The sequence below is a fragment of the Triticum aestivum genome, chromosome 2A (genome assembly GCF_018294505.1).
Source record: "Triticum aestivum cultivar Chinese Spring chromosome 2A, IWGSC CS RefSeq v2.1, whole genome shotgun sequence".
Classification (NCBI taxonomy): Eukaryota; Viridiplantae; Streptophyta; class Magnoliopsida; order Poales; family Poaceae; genus Triticum; species Triticum aestivum.
In genome coordinates this window covers 718118318-718138472 of record NC_057797.1, presented here as the reverse complement: position 1 = coordinate 718138472, position 20155 = coordinate 718118318, and the positions used below count along the sequence as shown (strand labels likewise).

Below are 20155 nucleotides of genomic sequence, written 5' to 3'. Positions count from 1 at the left end.
GAGTCCGGGGATCGTCATCGAGCTGAACGTGTGCTAGAACTCGGAGGTGCCGTAGTTTCGGTGCTTGATCGGTCGGGCCGTGGAGACGTACGACTATATCAACCAAATGCTTCCGTTGTCGATCTACGAGGTACGTAGATCACACTCTCCCCTCGTTGCTATGCATCACCATGATCTTGCGTGTGCGTAGGAATTTTTTTGAAATTACTACGTTCCCCAACAGTGGCATCCGAGCCTAGGTTTTATATGTTGATGTTATATGCACGAGTAGAACACAAGTGAGTTGTGGGCGATATAAGTCATACTGCTTACCAGCATGCCATACTTTGGTTCGGCGGTATTGTTGGACGAAGCGGCCTAGACCGACGTTACGCGTACGCTTACGCGAGACCGGTTCTCCCGACGTGCTTTGCACAGAGGTGGCTTGCGGGTGACAGTTTCTCCAACTTTAGTTGAACCAAGTGTGGCTACGCCCGGTCCTTGCGAAGGTTAAAACAGCACCAACTTGACAAACTATCGTTGTGGTTTTGATGCGTAGGTAAGATTAGTTCTTGCTTAAGCCCGTAGCAGCCACGTAAAACTTGCAACAACAAAGTAGAGGACGTCTAACTTGTTTTTGCAGGGCATGTTGTCATGTGATATGGTCAAGACATGATGCTGAATTTTATTGTATGAGATGAGCATGTCTTGTAACCGAGTTATCGGCAACTGGCAGGAGCCATATGGTTGTCGCTTTATCGTATGCAATGCAATCGCGATGTAATGCTTTACTTTATCACTAAGCGGTAGCGATAGTCGTGGAAGCACAAGCTTGGCGAGACGACAACGATGCTACGATGGAGATCAAGGTATCACGCCGGTGACGATGGTGATCACGACGGTGCTTCGGAGATGGAGATCACAAGCACAAGATGATGATGACCATATCATATCACTTAAATTGATTGCATGTGATGTTTATCTTTTATGCATCTTATCTTTCTTTGATTGACGGTAGCATTATAAGATGATCTCTCACTAATTATCAAGAAGTGTTCTCCCTGAGTATGCACCGTTGCGAAAGTTCTTCGTGCTGAGACACCACGTGATGATCGGGTGTGATAGGCTCTACGTTCAAATACAACGGGTGCAAAACAGTTGCACACGCGGAATACTCAGGTTATACTTGACGAGCCAAGCATATACAGATATGGCTTCGGAACACGGAGACCGAAAGGTCGAGCGTGAATCATATAGTAGATATGATCAACATAGTGATGTTCACCAATGAAACTACTCCACTCACGTGATGATCGGACATGGTTTAGTTGATTTGGATCACGTAATCACTTAGAGGATTAGAGGGATGTCTATCTAAGTGGGAGTTCTTTAAGTAAATTAACTGAACTTAAATTTATCATGAAACTTAGTACCTGATAATTATCTTGCTTGTTTATGCTTGATTGTAGATAGATGGCTCGTGTTGTTGTTCCGTTGAATTTTAATGCGTTCCTTGAGAAAGCAAAGTTGAAAGATGATGGTAGCAATTACACGGACTGGGTCCGTAACTTGAGGATTATCCTCATTGCTGCACAGAAGAATTATGTCCTGGAAGCACTGATGGGTGCCAGGCCTGCTGCTGGAGCAACGCCGGATGTTATGAACGTCTGGCAGAGAAAAGCTGATGACTACTCAATAGTTCAGTGTGCCATGCTTTACGGCTTAGAATCGGGATTTCAACGACGTTTTGAACGTCATGGAGCATATGAGATGTTCCAGGAGTTGAAGTTAATATTTCAAGAAAATGCCCGGATTGAGAGATATGAAGTCTCCAATAAGTTCTATAGCTGTAAGATGGAGGAGAACAGTTCTGTTAGTGAGCATATACTCAAAATGTCTGGGTATAATAATCACTTGATTCAATTGGGAGTTAATCTTCCGGATGATTGCGTCATTGACAGAATTCTCCAATCACTGCCACCAAGCTACAAGAGCTTCGTGATGAACTATAATATGCAAGGGATGAATAAGACTATTCCCGAGCTCTTCGTGATGCTGAAAGCTGCGGAGGTAGAAATCAAGAAGGAGCATCAAGTGTTGATGGTCAACAAGACCACTAGTTTCAAGAAAAAGGGCAAAGGGAAGAAGAAGGGAAACTTCAAAAAGAACAGCAAGCAAGTTGCTACTCAAGAGAAGAAACCCAAACCTGGACCTAAGCCTGAAACTGAGTGCTTCTACTGCAAGCAGACTGGTCACTGGAAGCGGAACTGCCCCAAGTATTTGGCGGATAAGAAGGATGGCAAGGTGAACAAAGGTATATGTGATATACATGTTATTGATGTGTACCTTACTAATGCTCGCAGTAGCACCTGGGTATTTGATACTGGTTCTGTTGCTAATATTTGCAACTCGAAATAGGGACTACAGATTAAGCGAAGATTGGCTAAGCACGAGGTGACGATGCGCGTGGGAAACGGTTCCAAAGTCGATGTGATCGCAGTCGGCACGCTACCTCTACATCTACCTTCGGGATTAATATTAGACCTAAATAATTGTTATTTGGTGCCAGCGTTAAGCATGAACATTATATCTGGATCTTGTTTGATGCGAGACGGTTATTCATTTAAATCAGAGAATAATGGTTGTTCTATTTATATGAGTAATATCTTTTATGGTCGTGCACCCTTGAAGAGTGGTCTATTCTTATTGAATCTCGATAGTAGTAACACACATATTCATAATGTTGAAACCAAAAGATGCAGAGTTGATAATGATAGTGCAACATATTTGTGGCTCTGCCGTTTAGGTCATATCGGTGTAAAGCGCATGAAGAAACTCCATACTGATGGACTTTTAGAACCACTTGATTATGAATCACTAGGTACTTGCGAACCGTGCCTCATGGGCAAGATGACAAAAACACCGTTCTCCGGTACTATGGAGAGAGCAACAGATTTGTTGGAAATTATACATACAGATGTATGTGGTCCGATGAATATTGAGGCTCGTGGCGGATATCGTTATTTTCTCACCTTCACAGATGACTTAAGCAGATATGGGTATATCTACTTAATGAAACATAAGTCTGAAACGTTTGAAAAGTTCAAAGAATTTCAGAGTGAAGTTGAAAATCATCGTAACAAGAAAATAAAGTTTCTACGATCTGATCGTGGAGGAGAATATTTGAGTTACGAGTTTGGTGTACATTTGAAAAATTATGGAATAGTTTCGCAACTCACGCCACCCGGAACACCACAGCGTAATGGTGTGTCCGAACGTCATAATTGTACTTTACTAGATATGGTGCGATCTATGATGTCTCTTACTGATTTACCGCTATCGTTTTGGGGATATGCTCTAGAGACGGCCGCATTCACGTTAAATAGGGCACCATCAAAATCCGTTGAGACGCCGCCTTATGAACTGTGGTTTGGAAAGAAACCAAAGTTGTTGTTTCTAAAAGTTTGGGGCTGCGATGCTTATGTGAAAAAGCTCCAACCTGATAAGCTCGAACCCAAATCGGAGAAATGTGTCTTCATAGGATATCCAAAGGAAACTATTGGATACACCTTCTATCACAGATCCAAAGGCAAGACTTTTGTTGCTAAATTCGGAAACTTTCTGGAGAAGGAGTTTCTCTCGAAAGAAGTGAGTGGGAGGAAAGTAGAACTTGACGAGGTAACTGTACCTGCTCCCTTCTTGGAAAGTAGTGCATCACAGAAAACCGTTTCTGTGACACCTACACCAGTGAGTGAGGAAGCTAATGATGATGATCATGAAACTTCAGAACAAGATACTACTGAACCTCGTAGATCAAACAGAGTAAGATCCGCACCAGAGTGGTACGGTAATCCTGTTCTGCAAGTCATGCTACTAGATCATGATGAACCTACGAACTATGAAGAAGCGATGGTGAGCCCAGATTCCGCAAAATGGCTTGAAGCCATGAAATCTGAGATGGGATCCATGTATGAGAACAAAGTGTGGACTTTGGTTGACTTGCCGATGATCGGCAAGCAATTGAGAATAAATGGATCTTGAAGAAGAAGACTGACGTTGACGGTAATATTACTGTCTACAAAGCTCGACTTGTCGCAAAAGGTTTTCGACAAGTTCAAGGGATTGACTACGATGAGACCTTCTCACCCGTAGCGATGCTTAAGTCTGTCCGAATCATGTTAGCAATTGCCGCATTTTATGATTATGTAATTTGGCAGATGGATGTCAAAACTACATTCCTGAATGGATTTCTGGAAGAAGAGTTGTATATGATGCAACCAGAAGGTTTTGTCGATCCAAAGGGAGCTAACAAAGTGTGCAAGCTCCAGCGATCCATTTATGGACTGGTGCAAGCCTCTCGGAGTTGGAATAAACGCTTTGATAGTGTGATCAAAGAATTTGGTTTTATACAGACTTTTGGAGAAGCCTGTATTTACAAGAAAGTGAGTGGGAGCTCTATAGAATTTCTGATATTATATGTAGATGACATATTACTAATTGGGAATGATATAGAATATCTGGATAGCATAAAGGGATACTTGAATAAGAGTTTTTCAATGAAAGACCTCGGTGAAGCTGCTTACATATTAGGCCTTAAGATCTATAGAGATAGATCAAGACGCTTAATTGGACTTTCACAAAGCACATACCTTGACAAAGTTTTGAAGAAGTTCAAAATGGATCAAGCAAAGAAAGGGTTCTTGCCTGTGTTACAAGGTGTGAAGTTGAGTAAGACTCAATGCCCGACCACTGCAGAAGATAGAGAGAACATGAAAGATGTTCCCTATGCTTCAGCCATAGGCTCTATCATGTATGCAATGCTGTGTACCAGACCTGATGTGTGCCTTGCTATAAGTCTAGCAGGGAGGTACCAAAGTAATCCAGGAGTGGATCACTGGACAGCGGTCAAGAACATCCTGAAATACCTGAAAAGGACTAAGGATATGTTTCTCATATATGGAGGTGACAAAGAGCTCATCGTAAAAGGTTACGTTGATGCAAGCTTTGACACTGATCCGGACGATTCTAAATCGCAAACCGGATACGTGTTTACATTAAACGGTGGAGCTGTCAGTTGGTGCAGTTCTAAACAAAGCGTTGTAGCGGGATCTACATGTGAAGCGGAGTACATAGCTGCTTCGGAAGCAGCAAATGAAGGAGTCTGGATGAAGGAGTTCATATCCGATCTAGGTGTCATACCTAGTGCATCGGGTCCAATGAAAATCTTTTGTGACAATACTGGTGCAATTGCCTTGGCAAAGGAATCCAGATTTCACAAGAGAACCAAGCACATCAAGAGACGCTTCAATTCCATCCGGGATCTAGTCCAGGTGGGAGACATAGAGATTTGCAAGATACATACGGATCTGAATGTTGCAGACCCGTTGACTAAGCCTCTTCCATGAGCAAAACATGATCAGCACCAAGGCTCCATGGGTGTTAGAATCATTACTGTGTAATCTAGATTATTGACTCTAGTGCAAGTGGGAGACTGAAGGAAATATGCCCTAGAGGCAATAATAAAGTTATTATTTATTTCCTTATATCATGATAAATGTTTATTATTCATGCTAGAATTGTATTAACCGGAAACATAATACATGTGTGAATACATAGACAAACAAAGTGTCACTAGTATGCCTCTACTTGACTAGCTCGTTAATCAAAGATGGTTATGTTTCCTAACCATGAACAATGAGTTGTTATTTGATTAACGGGATCACATCATTAAGTGAATGATCTGATTGACATGACCCATTCCATTAGCTTAGCACCCGATCGTTTAGTATGTTGCTATTTCTTTCTTCATGACTTATACATGTTCCTATGACTATGAGATTATGCAACTCCCGTTTGCCGGAGGAATACTTTGTGTGCTACCAAACGTCACAACGTAACTGGGTGATTATAAAGGGGCTCTACAGCTGTCTCCAAAGGTACATGTTGGGTTGGCGTATTTCGAGATTAGGATTTGTCACTCCGATTGTCGGAGAGGTATCTCTGGGCCCTCTCGGTAATGCACATCACTTAAGCCTTGCAAGCATTGCAACTAATGAGTTAGTTGCGGGATGATGTATTACAGAACGAGTAAAGAGATTTACCGGTAACGAGATTGAACTAGGTATTGAGATACCGACGATCGAATCTCAGGTAAGTAACATACCGATGACAAAGGGAACAACATATGTTGTTATGCAGTCTGACCGATAAAGATCTTCGTAGAATATGTAGGAGCCAATATGAGCATCCAGGTTCCGCTATTGGTTATTGACCGGAGACATGTCTCGGTCATGTCTACATTGTTCTCGAACCCGTAGGGTCCGCACGCTTAAGGTTACGATGACAGTTATATTATGAGTTTATGCATTTTGATGTACCGAAGGTTGTTCGGAGTCCCGGATGTGATCACGGACATGACGAGGAGTCTCGAAATGGTCGAGACATAAAGATTGATATATTGGAAGCCTATATTTGGATATCGGAAGTGTTCCGGGTGAAATCGGGATTTTACCGGAGTACCGGGAGGTTACCGGAACCCCCCGGGAGCTATATGGGCCATAGTGGGACTTAGTGGAAAAGAGAAGGGGCTGACCAAAGTGGGCCGCGCGCCCCTCCCTTCCCTTGGTCCGAATAGGACAAGGAGAGGGGGCCGGCCACCCTCTCTCTCTTCCCCCCTCCGCGAATCCTATTCCAACTAGGATTGGGGGGAATCCTACTCCCAGAGGGAGTAGGACTCTCCTGGCGCGCCTCTCCTAGGCCGGCCGCACCCCCCTTTAGTCCTTTATATACGGAGGCAGGGGTACCCCAGAGACACAAGTTGATCCACGTGATCTTATTCTTAGCCGTGTGCGGCGCCCCCTGCCATGATAGTCCTCGATAATATTGTAGCGGTGCTTAGGCGAAGCCCTGCGACAGTAGTGCATCAAGATCGTCACCACGCCGTCGTGCTGACGAAACTCTTCCCCGACACTTTGCTGGATCGGAGTCCGGGGATCGTCATCGAGCTGAACGCGTGCTAGAACTCGGAGGTGCCGTAGTTTCGGTGCTTGATCGGTCGGGCCGTGGAGACGTACGACTACATCAACCAAACGCTTCCGTTGTCGATCTACGAGGTACGTAGATCACACTCTCCCCTCGTTGCTATGCATCACCATGATCTTGCGTGTGCGTAGGAACTTTTTTGAAATTACTACGTTCCCCAACAGGTAGCACAATACTCCCCAAGAAAATCCACTAGGGCTACTGTATTCTCCTCACGCCCTCGCACAATGCAAGATGTCACGAATCCACTAGTGGTGCCCTTGAAGGTGGCAATCGAACCTTTACAAAATAGGTTGGGGCTCTCTCCACAACTTAATTGGAGGCTCTCAACACCACCATGAAGCTTCACCACAATGGAATGTGGATCCGATGTGACCTCTTTCGTCTAGGATTCCAAAACACCCAAGATTAACAAGATCCGCAAGGGATTAGTGGGGGGGGGATCAAATTTCTCTTGGTGGAAGTGTAGATTGAGGCCTTCTCCTCCAGACCCTAGTGTAGATCGAGACCTTTCCCAGCTTCCGGCCATCGTTGAGGGCTTGATTCGTCATCGGGAGGGCCTCAGAGTCAACCTTGCCTCCCTTCTGGTGGTGGTGCGCTGCCGGGGAGCTCACCTTCTCCCCATGTGTGGCAAGGTGGGGCGGTGGCGGCCAAATCTGGCCGGCTGGGGGGTGGGCATGGACCTGGGAGCCATCTAGGGGTGGAGAAGGATGTTCCTTTCTGCCCGTTCCTTTGGTCGTCGTTGTTCAAGCATGGGACGGGGATGGAGTTAGGGGCATGGATATTGAGGCGGCGACCTTGGTGGTGGGAGTGGCAGTGCCCGTTGGCAGGGCTCGCAGCTCGGGTAGTGGCTGGTTGCCATAGGCGTGTGGGCGGCGTGGCGGCCAGCGTGCGACGGCCGGGGGTGGTACGGCGGGCATCCTTGTGGCCTATTGTATTCCGCCCGGGAGGTGAAGAGGGCTTGCCCGGGTGAAAACCCTCTTTAGCCCTGCCAGGCCAATGGCGGTGGCGCCTATGGGCGTCGTCTCCTTCTTGAAGGCATCGTTGCGGTTCCTCTTCGTCCTCCTTGTTGCTCTGGGGAAACCTTGATCCCTAGAGCGGGCGGTGGCGGCACTCCGGTGTCGTGTCCTTCCTGAAGGCACTTCCTTGGAGCTTGCGGTTCGTCGTGCATGGCTTCTTAACTTCGCTGTGACTCGCTTACGGTGGAGGACTCCGGAGACGTCAAGCGGCTTCATTCCGTTAGTTTGCTTGGAGTTTTTTTTTGGGGGTCATGAAGCTTCTTCGTCTTCTTGTATCTTGTCTTGGGTGCATGTGTGGTCTGTTGAGCTGTTGGGTGTTTTGTATCGGTTGGTTCGATGATGATTGCTTTTTATATAAAGCGGGAAACCCTTTTTCGAAATAGATGCAACCGAAGATAAAACAAGGGAGTTTTTTTTGGGGTGATAAAACAAGGGAATTGTCCGCATAATCACCACGTGTGCGCATGCTTCTGCTACTCTGCAACTGTACATGCGTACGGGCCTCTAAAACTGCGGTTTCTCTGGGGAAAAAGATGCCGTCTTCTCGCCCTCTCTTCCAACCGCCAGCACGTCGGGCAAAACGCGGGCGTACGTGCGGCCGCGAACCGCCGCGTTCGGTCCAACCGTCACGTCCCAATTCCTAGAACCGCCGCGCGCCGCCCCTTCGCGCCGCATATACACCCCTCCGCGCACTGCGACGCACACTGCACTTACCCACGACACTACCGTCCCGTCGGCAACTTCCGTGGACGGACGCACGCACGCACGCACGTCTTCCTCCACCACTCCGGCGACCCGAGTTGCCATGGAAGGCGAGGGCTCCTGGCGCTTCCTCTACGACTCCGACAGCGATGACGAGCTCCTCCGCTTCGCCCGAGGGGACACGGCCGTGCCCGCTGAGCGCCAGCAGCAGCAACAGGTTCAGTCGGCTCACGACGGCGCCCAGCCGGCCTATCCGGTTGCCATAGCGGCCGCGGACGCACAGCACGTCGTCTCTGATCAGCGGATGATGGCCCACTTGTCATCGGCGTCGGCAATGCAACTCGATCGCCATCAGGCGCCTCCCCTGGTCCACGTGCAGCAGCCTCAACCGGCGCCGCCGATGCCGATGGGACATCAACAGGAGCCTTCCATGGTACGCTTGCAGTACCCTCAACCGGCGCCGGCGATGGCATTCGAACCCCAGCAAGCGCCTTCCATGGTATACTCTCGGTACCCTCAACCAGCGCCGGCGATGCCACTCCAGCATCAACCTGGCGAATCGCCGGCAGCGGTGCCACTCCATGTTGGCCAGCACCAGCACATGATGGGCGAGTCGTCGTCGGCGATGCCACTCCATCACCAGCAGATGCTAGTCGACTCGCCGGCCACGATGCAAATCCAACACCAGCAGATGCAAGGCCTAAGCGAGCCGACGCCGGAGGTGATGTCCACACTCGAATACCAGCAGATAATGGCCGATTTGGGTCTCACTGACCTCTACGTGGAAGACGAAGAAGTGCACCTCCCTGGCCATGGTGGCGCCGCCAGCATCCCGCACCCGGAGCCTCTGGTGTTGGAGTCTGGCCTCCACAACGACCAAATACCGAAGCCATCACAGGAAGGTGGAGAGGGCCTGTTCTTCGCCCCTGCGCCGCAGCCAGGCGACGATTCGGGTCCCAGTGGCGCCGCCAGCATCCCGGCCCCAGAGACGCCGGCGACGCCTCCGGCGGTGGCACCAGCGCAGCCAGAGCAAGAATCGTGCGAACACTGCTATGTCGTCAGAGAGGTCAGGAACCACAGCGGTAAGCAACTAGCATGCATCGAAACCCCATTTAAAACTACTCCTATATGCAATCGATCGCCATGCATGCATGATCATCCTGAGGAGTTTGTTCCTGTGATTTTTGTGCAGCGTTAGGCCCGGTGACCTTGTCGGTGCACCGTGCGACGGACGGAACATACACGCACATTATCCTCGAACTCAAAGGCACGGCCACCCAAGGCCCAAATTCTGGCACCCAACGAATTTACAGGTGGTAAGTGACTGGAGCACTTTTTTATGCGTGCGATACATAATGTTGCGTGTGTCCCATATAGTAATTCCCATGTATTGAAATGTTTAAATATCTACTGCCCGCTAACTTTCACTACATTTTCGTTCTGTTTCTTCTCTTTGATTCAGCCTGCGTGACCTGACGCCCGAGTCGGCGCCTGAGTATGTCGAGTCCTGCATCCTCAAGATGAGGAACAAAACCGGTCCGCTGGAGGACGTCATCAGCGGCAGCGGCGCCGCCAGCTCTACCATGATCCGCGCTCCTCCGGGGGACGCCGGCTCGCCCTGGGCGCCAGAGAGGGGCACGCGGCGGCGTACATTCTCTACCACCTCCGTGAATCTTCAGTAATTTCATTCATCTTTGTACGTACAATTGTGTTGGTGACACTACTCTACGTTTCCTGCAGCTGCGCCTCCCCGGCCGCCGCCGCCGCCGACCGAGCAAGAGGAAAAGGAGACGCGGCGGTACCTTCGCGACGCCGCGGACATGGCCGTGAGGGAGCTGGGATCGCTGGCCTCCGAGGTCAGGAGCGTCCGCAACCAAAGAGCTCCAGACAGTAATAGTCGCAAAGTTCTATTTAGCAGGGTAATTAAGTTAATTTGTCATTTGGGACTGCATTTTCATGTGTCACTTGGGACTACATTTTCATGTGTCATTTGGGATTTTGGTGCAGCTAAGAGAACTCAACCATAAGATCAAGAGATTCGAGAAGGACTCAGCCAAGCGTGTGGGGAGTGAACTGTCCAAGATCAGGAGGGAGGTGGATGGCTTTGTGATGGAGAAAAGACAACTGTACGATACTCTTAAGGAGCTGATGCAGAGGGTAACCAAGAACTGCCACCGCGTCCCTCCCCGCGGAAATGACGATCAGGCCGGTGGCAGCGGCGCCGCTGGTGCTGCCGTGTCGTAAGATCATAGTATATGTGATAATCATAGGAACACTTTTTACTTCTATGTATTCATGGTGTGTTCTATTTATATTTATGTAATGAACATGTATGTCGTTGTTGTGGACGTAATGATAAACATATTTATGTACTAAACATATGTGTATTCACGGTGTGTTCTATTTATTTATGTAATAGTCGTAGTAACACTTTTTACTTGTATGTAATAAACATGCTTTATTAATTAACAATATGATAAACATATGTTGTGGTTGTAGTCTTTGACACACAAGTTGAAGTATCCTTGTAGAGTCGAACTGTTGTCATATAGGCTATGCATTGACGTTGAAGATGTTCGATTCAACTCGTATATTAGTTTTTTTTTAAATGGTCACTAGAGGGAAAAGGCTCCCCACCTGAATATATTTCAACGGGGTGTTGCAACGTCCATATACATCGTCATAGCCTTGAGAGGAGAGATGATCACGCCGCAAACCTGACGTGATGGCCGAGCTAAGAGGTTCTTAATCTATGTGACAAGGAGATGAGCTCGTCAATTATTGAGCACAGTGTCAAAGTTAGTCGATTCTACCCCACTGAACACCATTTAATTGTGTGCCCAAATATTCAAGAGGGTTGTAAGTAGGGTGAACACATTGATTGTGAGAGGCGCGTGGGAGGTGTTGTTGGTGACCACATGTCGTTGGTCAGGTTCAACCTTGGTACGATTCTAATACTTGTCAGACATGCCGTGCAACAGGGCATGTAAAGAACGGGTGTTGACGTTCTTTAGAGGGGTGGAAGCATCATGGGAAAATTTAGTCTTGTTTACTAGTCTTGTGGTGTAGGTTGCCCGAGTGTTTAACCGATCAAGGTGCACCATCCAACCAAAGACCTTGGGTTTGTTGGGCACCCATGACTCCCAGATTGCAAGCAGCCCCACGTCAGGTATGTCGGAAGAGAGAGTCGCATATGCCCATCTTGTTGTGACAACTTCCCCATTGAGTAGTTTTAAGGAATTCAACACCCCCATAAGTGACACAACCCGCAACAACGAATTCAAACTAGCGAACCACGAGAGGCGGCTGGCAAGATGATTACGAAGCCTCAATTCCACACTTGCTTGCAGTACATTGGTGACCAATGCATTTGTTGTACTATGGTGGGAGTATAGAGAATGAAATACTACTGCAGGTAGCTCTGGTTTGAGCCATCTGTGATGATAGAAGAAAATGGCCTCACCGTTCCCAACAGAGCATAGGGAGATTTCTCTCGGGCTGTGAATGTGTTTGTGGATGGTTTTTGCTAGGAAAGAGCTATTCTGGCCTAGCCCAATGTGTAGGGAAGAGTGGTGTAGTATCCAATCTCTATATGGTAGGGTTGTAGTATGAAGGAACTTATAAGAAAACTGCAACACGAGGCAAAAGTTTTCTTCTTGTATGTTTCTAACACCGAGACCACTAACAGCTCTTGGGGGTACACACAAATTTTGGTAATACTAGCAAAAAAGCTCGTGAGTTGCAACGGGATAATAAATCATGATCTTTAAATCAAGTTTCAAATATTCACACTCCATGTATATACAGTATTTGAATATTTGTGCACCAACCGGCACGCATGCGGACGTAAGACACGTACATTCTAACATGCTCACAATGGATCGATGTTGGACTTGATCCTTGATGCGTGTATATTTTTTTAGTACATCCTTGATGCATGTACGAGAAGGAAAGAAAGGTCAGCCTCATGATGGATGAAAAACTGGACACTAGTAGAAAACAGGGCTTTGGTCCAGGCCGGGTCAGCCCATTAGTCCCGGTTCAGTCCAGAACCGGGACCAATGAGGGCATTGGACCCGGTTCGTAAGCCCAGGGGGCCGGCCGGGCCACGTGGGCCATTGATCCCGGTTCATCTGGACCTTTTGGTCCCGGTTGGTGGGACGAACCGGAACCAATGGGCCTCGCTCCTGGCCCACCACCATTGGTCCCGGTTGGTGGCTTGAACCGGGACCAAAGGCTCCCCTTTAGTCCCGGTTCATGCCACCAACCGGGACCAATGAGGTGCCTATATATACCCCCTCGCGTAAGAGCAGAGCACACTGCTCTGTTTTTTTCTGGCCGAGGGGGAGAGGGCTTGGTGGTGCTCTAGCTCACCTCCTATGCACACAAGGTGTTCGATAGAATGCCCGAGCCACACTATTTAAGCTTTCTCCACTCCAAGCTCGACCTCCAAGCTCCATTTTCCTCAATATTTGTCTAGATTTAGTGGTCCGTCACGCCCCGTCCCCGTCTTCACCGATGTCGATCACCCGCTTGGAGCTCATTGCCGGCACCACCGTGGTGAGCCTCTTGTTCTTATCTTCTTTCTGAAAGGAAAAATATTCTTACTTGTATGTTTACATAGATACTTGTATTATTTTCTTACTTTTATTATTGCATCTTATATAGTGCGATGGTTTTGGTATCCGCCCCCGTCGGCCCTTGTCCTGTCTATGATTCGGATGTGGTATATATATTATCTTTATAACTATTGGTTCATTTATTGTTTATGAAAATTATGCCGACCAACGTGACATAGATTTTATTTATGTAGGATGTATGTGAATCGGAAATGCCAACCGACCCTATTGTCGAGAGGTTAAATTTAGTTGAAGAAGAAAACAATTTGTTGAAGGAAAAAATAAAAAAAAATGAGGAGGAGAAGATGATATTGGAGTTGCATGTTGCGGATGTCGTCGATGATCACAAGATCAAGATGGATGCAATGCGCTTGAAGATTAGAAAGATTAGAAAATATGCCATTCATACCAAGGCTTGGTATCATTATGCCGTTGGATCAATTGTTACCTTGGTTGCGATTATGATCGCATTTGTTTTCGCATTGAAATGTTTTACATAGTTTCAATGTATGGTTTAATTAATTAGATGCTCTGGAGAGCTATATGTTGTTAGATGAGAACTATGTATGCACTTTGGTTTTAATTTGATGATGAACTTCTATTAATTTGGACACTTAATTATATATAATGCACACAGATGAAGCGGCAATGGATGTACGGTGGCAGATACACCTCCGAGTACATTAAGGGCGTGCATGAGTTTCTCGATGCGGCTAAGGCAAACAAGCAGAATGGTTTTATGTGTTGTCCATGCACTGAATGTGGGAATACGAGGTCTTACTCTAACTGGAAAATTCTTCACTCCCACCTGCTTTACAAGGGTTTCATGCCGCACTATAATGTTTGGACGAGGCACGGAGAAATAGGGGTTATGATGGAAGACGGCGAAGAAGAAGAGTACGATGACAACTATGTGCCCCCTGAATACGGTGATGCTGCAACGGGGGGAGCTGGTGAAGATCAAGAGGAACCAGACGATGTGCCCAATGATGCTGCAAAGGGTGAAGCTGCTGAAGATCAAGAGGAACCAGACGATGTGCCCGATAATGATGATCTCCGCCGGGTCATTGTCGATGCAAGGACGCAATGCGAAAGTCAAAAGGAGAAGCTGGAGTTTGATCGCATGTTAGAGGATCACAAAAAAGGGTTGTACCCCAATTACGAAGATGGCAACACAAAGCTCGGTACTGTACTGGAATTGCTGCAGTGGAAGGCAGAGAATGCTATGGCTGACAAAGGATTTGAGAAGATACTGAAAATATTGAAGAAGAAGCTTCCAAAGGATAACGAATTGCCCGACAGTACATACGCAGCAAAGAAGGTCGTATGCCCTCTAGGATTGGAGGTGGAGAAGATACATGCATGCCGTAATGACTGCATCCTCTACCGCGGTGCATACAAGGATCTGAACGCATGCCCAGTATGCGGTGCATTGAGATATAAGATCAGACGAGATGACCCTGGTGATGTTGACGGCGAGCCCCCCAGGAAGAGGGTTCCTGCGAAGGTGATGTGGTATGCTCCTATAATACCACGGTTGAAACGCCTGTTCAGAAACGAAGAGCAGGCCATGTTGATGCGATGGCACAGTGAGAACCGAAAGAAAGATGGGAAGTTGAGAGAACCCGCTGACGGGTTGCAGTGGAGAAAAATCGAGAGAAAGCACTGGGATGAGTTTGCAAAGGACCCAAGGAATGTATGGTTTGCTTTAAGCGCGGATGGCATTAATCCTTTCGGGGAGCAGAGCAGCAATCACAGCACCTGGCCCGTGACTCTATGTATGTATAACCTTCCTCCTTGGATGTGCATGAAGCGGAAGTTCATTATGATGTCAGTTCTCATCCAAGGCCCTAAGCAACCCGGCAACGACATTGATGTGTACCTAAGGCCATTATTTAAAGAACTTTTACAGCTGTGGAATGGAAACGGTGTACGTACGTGGGATGAGCACAGACAGGAGGAATTTAACCTAAAGGCGTTGCTGTTCGTGACCATCAACGATTGGCCCACTCTCAGTAACCTTTCAGGACAGACAAACAAAGGATACCACGCATGCACGCACTATTTAGATGACACTGAAAGTATATACCTGGACAAATGTAGGAAGAATGTGTACCTGGGCCATCGTTGATTTCTTCCGACCAACCATCAATGTCGAAAGAAAGGCAAGCATTTCAAAGGCGAGGCAGATCACCGGAAGAAGCCCGCCATGCGTACCGGTGATCATGTACTTGCTATGGTCAATGATTCACACGTAATCTTTGGAAAGGGTCCCGGTGGACTAGCTGTTCCGAATGACGCTGAGGGACACGCACCCATGTGGAAGAAGAAATCTATATTTTGGGACCTACCCTACTAGAAAGACCTAGAGGTCCGCTCTTCAATCGACGTGATGCACATGACGAAGAACCTTTGCGTGAACCTTCTAGGCTTCTTGGGCGTGTATGGGAAGACAAAAGATACACCTGAGGCACGGGAGGACCTGCAACGTTTGCACGAAAAAGACAGCATGCCTCCGAAGCAGTATAAAGGTCCTGCCAGCTACGCTCTTACGAAAGAAGAGAAAGAAATCTTCTTTGAATGTCTGCTCAGTATGAAGGTCACGACTGGCTTCTCGTCGAATATAAAGGGAATAATAAATATGCCAGAGAAAAAATTTCAGAACCTAAAGTCTCATGACTGCCACATGATTATGATGCAACTGTTTCCGGTTGCATTGAGGGGGCTTCTACCGGAAACGTCCGATTAGCCATCTGTGAAGCTATGTGCATTCCTCAATGCAATCTCTCAGAAGGTGATCGATCCAGAAATCGTACCAAGGCTAAGGAGTGATGTGGCGCAATGTCTTGTCAGTTTCGAGCTGGTGTTCCCACCATCCTTCTTCAATATCATGATGCACGTCCTAGTTCATCTAGTCAACGAGATTGTCATCCTGGGGCCCGTATTTCTACACAATATGTTCCCCTTTGAGAGGTTCATGGGAGTCCTAAAGAAATATATCCCTAACCGCGCTAGGCCAGAAGGAAGCATCTCCATGGGCCATCAAACAGAGGATGTTATCGGGTTTTGTGTTGACTTCATTCCTGGCCTTAAGAAGATAGGTCTCCCTAAATCGCGGTATGAGGGGAGACTGACTGAAAAAGGCACTCTTGGAAATGACTCAATAATATGCATGGACGGATATTCTTGGTCTCAAGCACACTACACAGTTCTACAGAACTCTACCTTGGTGACCCCGTATGTCGATGGACACAAGAACAGTCTGCACTCCAAACACCCGGAGCAGTGCGACGAATGGATTACATGTGAACACATCAGGACTTTCAGCAGTTGGTTGGAAACACGTCTCAGAGGTGACAACACTGTTTGTGATGAGTTGTACTTATTGTCCAAGGGACCATCCTTGACTGTATTGACTTACAAAGGATACGAGATAAATGGGAATACATTTTACACGATCGCCCAAGATCAAAAGAGCACCAACCAAAACAGCGGTGTCTGCTTTGATGCAGCAACCGAGAGCGGAAAGGGCACATATTATGGTTACATAGTGGACATATGAGAACTTGACTACGGACATGATTTTAAGGTCCCTTTGTTTAAGTGCAAATGGGTCAATCTGTCAGGCGGCGGGGTACAGGTAGACCCACAGTACGGAATGACAACAGTGGATCTGAAAAATCTTGGGTACACTGACGAACCGTTCGTCCTAGCCAATGATGTGGCACAGGTTATCTATGTGAAGGACATGTCTACCAAACCGAGAAAAAGAAAAGATAAGGAAGCGAATACATCATATGATGAGCCAAAGCGCCACATAGTTCTTTTAGGAAAAATGGACATCCTGGGAGTGGACGGCAAGACAGACATGTCTGAAGATTATGAAAAATTTCATGAAATTCCTCCCTTCAATGTCAAGGCTGACCCAAGCATCCTGATAAATGATGAAGATTATCCATGGTTACGGCACAATAAGCAAATGACACAAGCGAAGAAAAAGTGAAGACTTTCTCCCGCAACTATTATGATGATACCATGCCAACTTTGTAACACACGAGTATGCTATGCCAACTTTTTCAGAGTTTATTTGAAAACTATGAATTTAGGTCGAATTTTCTCTATAGGTGCATATATGTTGATTTTTTAGTAAAGTTAATCACAAACTTGTGATTCACACAAATTTCAAAGAATTCAAATTTTAACTATTCAAATTTGAAAATTTGGCTTCGATGCCCACGTCACTTGTGGGACGTGGATGTAGTGTCCGACACCGACGACCACATGTATCTCACATCCATGATACTTGCTATTTAGGGTTTCCTCTACCGCTCGGTGACCCTCGACGACCCTCGTTCCCGATAAAAAAAAGAGGAAGAAGAAGGAAAAAAGAGGAGAAGAAAGAATAGAGGAGTCGAGGCCACCCCAAACCCTAGAGAAGCAGCGTCGAGGCCGCCCCAAACCCTAGAGAAGCAGCGTCGAGGCCACTAATTAATATTAGTTCTATGTTTGCCACTAATATATCCATCTGTCATGTTTGAATAATAATTGCCATGTTGTAAATATTTGTAGAAACTATGGACACGCCCGAGATGAAGTACAAGAAGAGTTGTTGGGGGGACATAATCGCACGAGGAAGTGATGCCGTCTGCTCGTTGTTTCTCAACGACACCGATGGTCTGGAAGCAGCTTGCTATGATTATGATGGCTCCGGTGACCTAATGCCGGTGCAAGAAGGAGACCGTGAGGACGACTCCGGTGACCCAATGTCGGTGCAAGAAGGAGACTGTGATGACGTCTCCGGTGACCGAACCGAGTCCGGCCAGGCATACATATTAGTTAAGCTTCTGCTGACTAGCTAATTGATGCATTCATTGTTTTGGTATGTACACATATTAATTAAGTCTTATGTCAATGATATGCAGAAAAATGATCTTTGGACTGAGCTGAAGTCAAATTTCACCCTACCACAAGAGGATGATCCGGAGAAGCCAGTTAAAGAGCAATTAATCAAGTCTTTTGCTCTTAAGAGGATGGCAGAACTATTCAGGAGGTGGAAGAAAGAGCTGAATAAGTTTGTCGAAAATAAAGAGACACCAGAATTCAAGGGCAGATATGAGAAGATCAGAGATCACTGGCCCGCATTTGTGGCCCACAAGACATCGGAAACGAGTAAGAATATGTCGGCGACAAACAAGCAAAATGCTGTGAAGAAGAAGCATCACCATCGCACGGGGTCAGGTGGCTACCTCGTAGCCCGGCCTAAGTGGGCCAAGACTGAGAATGATCTGGCTGATAAAGGGATCGAACCAGAGACAATTAACTGGCCAAACCATTGCCAGACTTGGTTCTTCGGGGCTGGCGGAACCTTGGACCCTATATCAGGGAAGTGCATTTGAACGAACGATCAAATGGACATACCAGTCAAGAAGCTTCAGCAGTATATCAAAGCAACGCAGCAAGGGACGTTCGTTCCAGACAGAGAGAACGACGAGCTCACAATGGCCCTCGGGAATCCTGAGCACACTGGACGGACACGAGGCACGCCAGGATCCATTCATGGAAGGTTGGGTTTCCGGACGCAGGCATTTACAAATGCCAGGAGAGGAGGAAAAAAGTGCAGCAGACCCAAATGCAGGCGCTGCAAGCAAGGGTACAAGCAATAGAGGAACGAGAAGCAAATCGCAGCAAACGAACTGCCGAAGCTTCCCCCGAAGCTACCCCGCCATCTCAGCGGAGAAGCAACGTGGCTTCCACCGAGCTGCTTCAGCCGGAGCATGTCTTGACGGCTCCTGCCAGCTATCCCGTGGATGCTATCACGGAGTCTCAAAATTGCCACCTTATGACACAATGGATTAATATGAAGGTCAAGGCGGCTGTTGGCTCTGTTTTTTCTACTGAACCCGGCGCAACTTTTCACTGCCATCCGATTCCAGAAGGATATACTAGGGTGATGGTGGATGAAATAACGGAGGGATTTGAGGACCTCCAGCTTGACCACCCTACCGGTGAAGGGGAGACTCGGCTGGGTTCTGCTCTGAAGACTCCATGCCTATGGCGGAAGGAGCTCATCAACCTTCCGAACTAGACGCCTCCGCCTCCTCCTCCTCCTCCTCCGGCGAGTCAGGGCACTCCGCCTCCTCCACCGCCTCCTCCTCCGGCGAGTGACGATCAGGGCACTCGGCCGGCTCCTTCTCCAGCGCGTGGCGGCACTCCGCCTCCTTCTCCGCCTGCGCTGGCGCGCCCGAGCAGCCAGCCTCCTCCTTCTCCGCCTCGTCAGCAAGGGCGGAAGAGACCTGCCGCCGCTCCGGCTACTCCGGCGCGTCGTAGTCCTTCTGCTCTGCCTCGTAAGAAAGTAAAGAAGACAACCGCTCCGTCTGCTCTGCCGGCGTCTAGCAGTACAGCCAGAGGCGGGAGGACATACAGATTCGGTCCTTCTCTGAAGACTCCAGAGAAGTTACCATACGAGAGGACCCTGGAGGAGAATGCCGAGATCGAGCGAGAAGAAGTGAGGAACTTCTTTGAAGGGGTGAAAGCAAAGAAACATCCACCTCCGGAGGAGAAGGTAGATCCGGTGAAAGCGAAGCGCACTCTGGCTGCCCTGACAAAACCACCCAAGTCTCCACCGAAAGGAAACTATGAGCGCATTATTGGAAAGGAATTTGCCGAAGTGGAGCGGTCGGGAAGTACTGTCAATGATCAAAGGCTGAAAGAACGACGAGCTGGGAAACAAATTGCACAGCTCGGCGAACAAGCGAAGCAATCGTGCCCCCCGCTTAAGGTGCCTAGCGACATCGT

General features: G+C 47.6%; 1 protein-coding gene across 1 annotated transcript; it reads left to right on the top strand.

Annotated features, from left to right (window-relative positions):
• Positions 1-8679: 8679 nt before the first annotated feature.
• Positions 8680-11128, top strand: LOC123186164 (uncharacterized). Its single transcript, XM_044597950.1, has 5 exons — positions 8680-9823; positions 9934-10057; positions 10204-10388; positions 10482-10660; positions 10749-11128. The coding sequence occupies exons 1-5, from the start codon at positions 8845-8847 to the stop codon at positions 10983-10985; spliced, it is 1704 nt and encodes a 567-aa protein (XP_044453885.1). The 5' UTR covers positions 8680-8844; the 3' UTR covers positions 10986-11128.
• Positions 11129-20155: the final 9027 nt, after the last annotated feature.

Coding starts and splice junctions, on each gene's coding strand:
- LOC123186164 (XM_044597950.1), top strand. CDS start 8,845: ATGGAAGGCGAGGGCTCCTGGCGCTTCCTCTACGACTCCGACAGCGAT. Junction 10,058..10,203: donor ACCCAACGAATTTACAGGTG/GTAAGTGACTGG, acceptor TCTTTGATTCAG/CCTGCGTGACCTGACGCCCG. Junction 10,389..10,481: donor AGAGAGGGGCACGCGGCGGC/GTACATTCTCTA, acceptor CGTTTCCTGCAG/CTGCGCCTCCCCGGCCGCCG.